The sequence below is a fragment of the Hippocampus comes genome, unplaced genomic scaffold (assembly GCF_001891065.2).
Source record: "Hippocampus comes isolate QL1 unplaced genomic scaffold, H_comes_QL1_v1.1 scaffold174, whole genome shotgun sequence".
In the NCBI taxonomy this organism is placed as follows: Eukaryota; Metazoa; Chordata; class Actinopteri; order Syngnathiformes; family Syngnathidae; genus Hippocampus; species Hippocampus comes.
Genome location: NW_017805983.1, coordinates 2,893,727 through 2,899,943, shown reverse-complemented (window position 1 = coordinate 2,899,943; position 6,217 = coordinate 2,893,727). Strand labels below are relative to the sequence as shown.

General features: G+C 42.9%; 1 protein-coding gene across 3 annotated transcripts in view; it reads left to right on the top strand.

The window, feature by feature from the left end:
- Positions 1 to 6,217, top strand: part of LOC109528296 (histone deacetylase 4-like) — a 56,176-nt gene that overhangs the window by 33,959 nt on the left and 16,000 nt on the right. For all 3 annotated transcript variants that reach the window (XM_019890680.1, XM_019890678.1, XM_019890679.1), the window contains 5 exons: positions 855 to 1,005; positions 2,096 to 2,219; positions 3,759 to 3,877; positions 5,670 to 5,798; positions 5,904 to 6,013. In XM_019890680.1, the coding sequence (XP_019746239.1) occupies positions 855 to 1,005; positions 2,096 to 2,219; positions 3,759 to 3,877; positions 5,670 to 5,798; positions 5,904 to 6,013 (633 nt within the window). The remainder of the gene's footprint in view (positions 1 to 854; positions 1,006 to 2,095; positions 2,220 to 3,758; positions 3,878 to 5,669; positions 5,799 to 5,903; positions 6,014 to 6,217) is intronic.

Here is a 6,217-nt window from a genome sequence, read left to right as displayed (position 1 = left end):
CACACACACACACACACACACACACACACACACACACACACACACCCACCGGCAGCCAGCCATTCAAGCATTCACTTGCACTCAAATGTCTGCAAACACATGATTATAAAAATTTACATTTACACGGGCAGATGGTGGGAAATAGCACAGGTTTTGGCTTTTCGCACGAGTCCCACCTCACCTTCCTGACACCCTCAACCAGTAATTTATCCACAGACTTATTTCCTGCTTTTGGTATGTCCCTGCTGCTTTGTGGGGTCCGGTAATAAATCCTGAAGTCAGTTCCACGCGACTGACAGCCTTAGGCCATCTGCAGCCGTGTTTTCGAACCTTTAGTGAGCCAAGGGACCTTTTTTTACATTTGGAAAATCTCACAGCCCATCACCAACAAGAATGTCAGGAAATATAGAAATAGCCAACTAAGATTTTGATGATGTCATAGACAGAGGAATAAAGACACATTATTTGGAGTAAATAATTTTTGGCCCGTTTAAGTGAATTTTGGTATTTTTTTGCCCGCCGCCTGATGACTTCTCAAGGCACACGTGTAACAAACTGTAAGTTTTGCTTTGTTTATACATTATGCTACCTTCCTCCTCTTATCTGGAGGGATCACGGTGGTTTATTTAATACCTGACGCTATTTAGTTATTAGTTTTTGAGCTTTTCTAAATGTTTCAGAAGCCTGAGAGACATACTTATCTGGGATGACAACTAAAACACACCACATGTACAATGTGGAAGAGGAAAAAATGCACTGTTGACAACAAAACTGAAGTTTTGCAAATGGACAAAGGCCTTCTCTCTTTGGGTCTTTGCTAATTTGGACATTGCATTTTCTTTTCATTCTTGCAGCAACAACAAGAGCTGCTGGCAATCAAGCACCAACAGGAACTGTTGGAGCACCAGAGGAAAATGGAAAACCACCGTCTTGAGCAAGAGCTGGAGAAGCAGCAGCGTGAACAGAAGTTGCAGCTGCTAAAGAACAAGGAAAGGGGGCAGGAAAGTAAGTTGCCCTGACTATAAGCCAGCCCTGTCCTGTTACAGATGAATGTACACTGTGGGACTGTCACTATCAAATATTTTTAGAATTGATTATTCGATCATGAGGTCTGTAGCATTTCAGAAAATATAAAAAAACTGCTTTTTGTTTTTTTTCCAAAGTAGTAGATATTTGCAAATGTTGTCTTTTGATTCAACAAAAAAGGCAATCCATCTGTTTTCACAAAGGACGACAGAAATCTGATAATATTAACTGTTGAAAGGCTGAAATCCGACGATTCGGACAATTTTAAGGTAGACAATGGCTCGAAACGATAAATTGATTCTCAAAATCGTCAATTAGTTTGATGATTGATTAGTTATTGAGTACTCGAGTTCTAATTGCGACACCTCTCGTACAGAGCTAGCACACAATGGTGCGAGGGGGCCCACCTTTGCCTCACAATAAAAGGTTCAGCCTGAGAGTCCCAGCTTGGAGCTTTTTGTGGAGAGTTTGCATGCTCTCACCGTGGGCTTGCAAAGGTACTCTTGGTACGCCAGTTTCCTCCTACTTTCCAGTGTACTGAATATTTATTTGGTTAAAAAGACTAAACCGCTGATCAACCACTTTGACTCTCCCTCAATGAAGTACAGTAAAGAGATTTCCTGGTTTCGAAGGTGTCTGGTACTGAAATTATTAATCGATTGATTAAAAAGATTTTGCCTTTTAAAGTAGCATATGAAAGATGGTATAAGTGAGGAAATCAAACAAATACTGTCCAAAAAAACTGCAAGTGTGCAATGCATGTTTCCATTTCCCTGCATGTTATTTTTCCATTTTACTTGGAGATACTGCTTACTCAACGTGGTCCAGGAGCTGTCTAAGCTGGTGGCCTTGGCGCGAGACAAGTCTCGTTATTAATGCTGGCTGCTGTCAGTGGACAGGAGTCCTTCAGAACCATTTGCACTCAGTGTCACGGGAAAGTGATGGTGGCTGTATTAGAGTGTGTTGTGTTAAAGTTGGCAGTCTGCTCACACTTTCTAGCACGCAATTTTCTTAGCCAGTTTGTTGATGTAACACATAATGGATAGCTTATTTGGTTTTGTCTGCACAGGTGCTGTGGCAAGTACAGAGGTAAAGATGCGTCTCCAGGAGTTTGTCCTTAACAAAAAAAAGGCCCTGGCCCAGCGGAGCCTCAACCAGGGCGGCCCCCCCAACGATGCTCCCTACTGGTACAGGTAAGGTGACAGCACAATTTGAATGAATATACAGTGGGTATAAAAATCCCTTTTCAACTGCCAGGTTTTTGTGATATAAAAAATGGACACTAAGATAACTCATTTCAGAGCCTGTTTCACCATGAATGTTAATCAAAAAAATTTTGAGTGGGGAAATAAAAATAAACAATCAAGATAATGCGGCTCCACGTGTACACACATTTGCTTATAACTATGGATGTGGCTGTGTTCAGAGTTAATCATTCACACTTAAACTCATGTTAAATAAGAGTCAGCACATACCTGTTACCGTTTAAAGTACATCTGAGAAACCTCAAATAAATGTCAGCTGTTCTAGGAGACTTTTCAGTAGGGATGGACGAGTACTGATACCAGGTATTGCTATTGGGCCGATAGAGGCCTTATTGTAAAGTATCGGGTGTTCTGGAAGCTGCCAATACCAGCCACCTATAAATAAGGCAAAAAAATCTCATACAGCGGCCGTCGCGCTCTTAAAGGCAATCGTCGACAGGAGGGTGCGGGGGATTTAGATGTCAATGTGCAAAAGCTTGACGAGTTGGGCGATGCCTTGCTAAAAACCGTGCGGACAGTCAGCCCTAAAAATCTGATTTGAGGAGGAATCTGATTGCATATGCCTGCAGTCTGAATGCAGCCTAAGGCTCCAGTTCCATCTGAAGAAAACCAGCCCTAGAAAATGATGCTGCCACCACAATGCTCTACTGGTGTTGCTTTTGTGTCCATGCCCAAAATAACTTTTGGTAATATACCATCATGATTTTCCACCATGCGTTTGAGAGATTTCAAGTGTGTTTTTGCGACATTTTGAAACCAAGGTTGAACACCTTTTAGCCAATGCCAAAAAGATTGTTTGGCCCATACACAATTTTGCGTATCAGAGAAAAGTATATTCAGGTATAGTGAAGCGTGGTGGTGGTGTCATTCTTTTGGGAGCTGTTTTTCTTCTGCGGGAACTGGTCATGATAAACAATTCCAAGAACCAGGCAGTGTTCGCACAACACTTTCAAGCTCCTGGTAGAAAGCAAAAAACAAAAAGACAGAAAAAGCCTGCTCGGACTGAACGTTTGGGATTATAATCAGTGGCAGTGAAAACGGTCGCAGGTGTGCACTGACTGCCATTTAACATGACTTTCAACGTCATTGGGTAATTCTGAACACAGATAGTGTGCACACTTTTACAGCCATATTGTCTCAAAGCTTCTGCTCCAGTGTATGTTGAGGGATGGATGGATTAGTACTATTAAAAAAAAAAAACGTCAACAAAAAGATTCATACATGTGAGAGCAGATTATTGGAACCTGATGATAGGGGCCGTTAACTTTGATGCTCGTTCCTGAGTCCCTATTGTCGCATCTCTGAAGCTCTTTGCAGGTGTACAGGCTTTGCTGTTTCCTCTGCAATGCCTCATTGTGCGCATGACATGATTCATATCAGCACAAATTTACGATACCACTCCCTGACTTTAACGCTACTAGGTGGTTATGTCGGGTTATGAGTTGTTGTTTTTCTTCTCTGCCGTAGAAAAACTCAGCACAGTTCTCTAGACCAGAGCTCACCTCCACAGACTGTTATGTCCACCTATAATCACCCTGTGCTGGGCGTCTACAATCCACGGGATGACTTCCCGCTTCGAAAAACAGGTGTGACACACACACATCCAGTGGTTCATAGCCAGAATAGGATTCCTGTGTGTATTTTCTATTTTTTGGAAGCAGAGACTCTACGCCACAGCACAATTCAAATGTCAACACTGTAACCTGAGAAATAACATGTAGCAGATGTTAATCGTGCAATATGCACAAGCACATTACGGTTGCACCTGGAGGCAACAGCCATCACCTCATGTTGCTTTGTGCTTTTTGAAAGAAGAGATGCAAGGCGTGCTGTGCCTGTCTTTTCACTCAAGAGTGGCTGGCTGAGTTAGAATTTTGAATTGAATTGAATTGAATACAACTTTATTGTCAAGGCAGACAACGTCATAGCACCACTTACGAACATTGACAGGCTTGTACGTACATAAGTGTGACCTTCCAGTGATGGCTGTCAAAATGAGGCTTGTCACTTAATTTCACTTCAAAGGCCTGTTTTAAACAGCAACGATTGGTATTTTGATTTGTGTTAGGAATCAAAGCATGTTATGCAGCACCGCATGGGCTTCTCCAAGTCAGTGGGCCTTATTTTCGTAGACAGGCGCGCATGTGCTTCAGGTAAAAACTCTATCACACCTGACATTTTGGTGACAGAAAGTAGTCTTCACTTTAGACCAGGTGCCAATCGCCGCCCTGTCGACTGTGCACTTCACCTGGGCCAAATTTAAAGAGAATAAGGGGAGCCGCTTGGATTGACTCGGAATCAGGTTGACTGTGTTCACTCCTATAACCTCTCAAGCATCTATTTCTACCTGTGCCCATCTACGAAAATGCCAAAAGAAAGAAAACTCCATCCATACACACAGTTTGACTGCACTTTGCGCTAGACTTGTGCCGGGCCAGAAAATAGGGCCCATTAAGTTACAATTTTTGAGTCTTTCAAACGTCAGGTTTACACCATTATCCTGACTGACTCTGCTGTGATTATGAGAACACTATCACTGTGTATTTTTTTTTTTAGAAATTTTGGATTTCATTTAAGCTTGATGGAAAGCAACCATCAATTGTATCTATGTGTGTGCGTGTGTGCATGCGTGTGTGCGTGTGTGTGTGCGTGTGTGTGTACGTGTGCTTTCCCCTAATCATAATTTGATGCAAATGAGCTTCACAAATGCTTGTTTGGATCCCATTTGACCTCTGCCACTTTTTTCTGCACACGATTTTCCATCCCACAATTTAATGTTTCAGATGAAGTGTGCCTAAATATCATACCCAAGGCAATCCTTAATAATGTTAGAAATGTAGTCGGAGGCGAACCAACTTGTGTGTTCATCAGTTTTTGGTTGAGTGTCTTTGCTGCCCTTTGAGGACTAAAAACAATTGAATTCATCAAATGATGGTGTTTTGGGAGGTTGGAGGGCATAGTAAACAGGGCATTCGTTTTGTATGAGTGGCCCCAAGGTGACATGCTGTGCTTCCCTTTCTGTCTCCAATCACAAGTCTCTGACAGCACATACAAAAGAGCAAAAAAGCCTCCCAAATTTGAGGTAATTGCCTTTCAGCTACATTGTCGTTTGGAAATTGGATCTCAGCTTGCATTGGATAGAAAGCATCTAAATAGGAGGAATCGGACACTCATGAGTAGTGACGTGAGCACACGTGACCGTTTTTTTATAACAAAAGGCCTCTATGGCTGGAGTGCAGTGATATGAAGTGCTTGAACCCAAATACTACAGCTCGTGGGACTGTACATGTATTGGTCATATCAATAAAGGGAGCAAGCAGTAGCACTCAAAAACCTTTTAGGTCCCTAAAGCTCTTTTGAAAAACGTCCTCCTTTCAGCCTCCGAACCCAACTTGAAGCTGCGCTCCAGGCTGAAGCAGAAGGTCAGCGAGCGGAGGAGCAGCCCACTTCTCCGTCGTCGAGACAGCCCCATCACCTCTGCAAAAAAGCGCTCTCTCGACATGGCAGGTAGCAGCTTTTCAGGGATTTGATGACATTTAATTTCAGATCAGCGCATTTTTGTTTGAGAACTGATACATTCTGTGGTTTTTTTCGTGGATGTGCTCGCTGCAGATTCTGCATGTAGCAGTGCCCCGGGCTCAGGCCCAAGCTCCCCGAACAACAGTTCCAACAACATCCCCAATGAAAACGGCATCACTGTGTCAGTCTCCAACAGCAAAGAGGTAATTTACGCTCAGTGTTACCCACTCAGCCCATAAAAGATCAACATAAAACCTTCATACTACCCAATGTTCTGCCAGATTAGTTGGGCATTTTTGTGCTGGTGCTGAGGTCCAGGTGCTTGTTATTGGTTTTTAAACCCAGTAGTGTGTGTATGCGTGTGCGTGTGCGTGTGTGTGTGTGCGCGCGCGCGTGTGTGTGTGTGT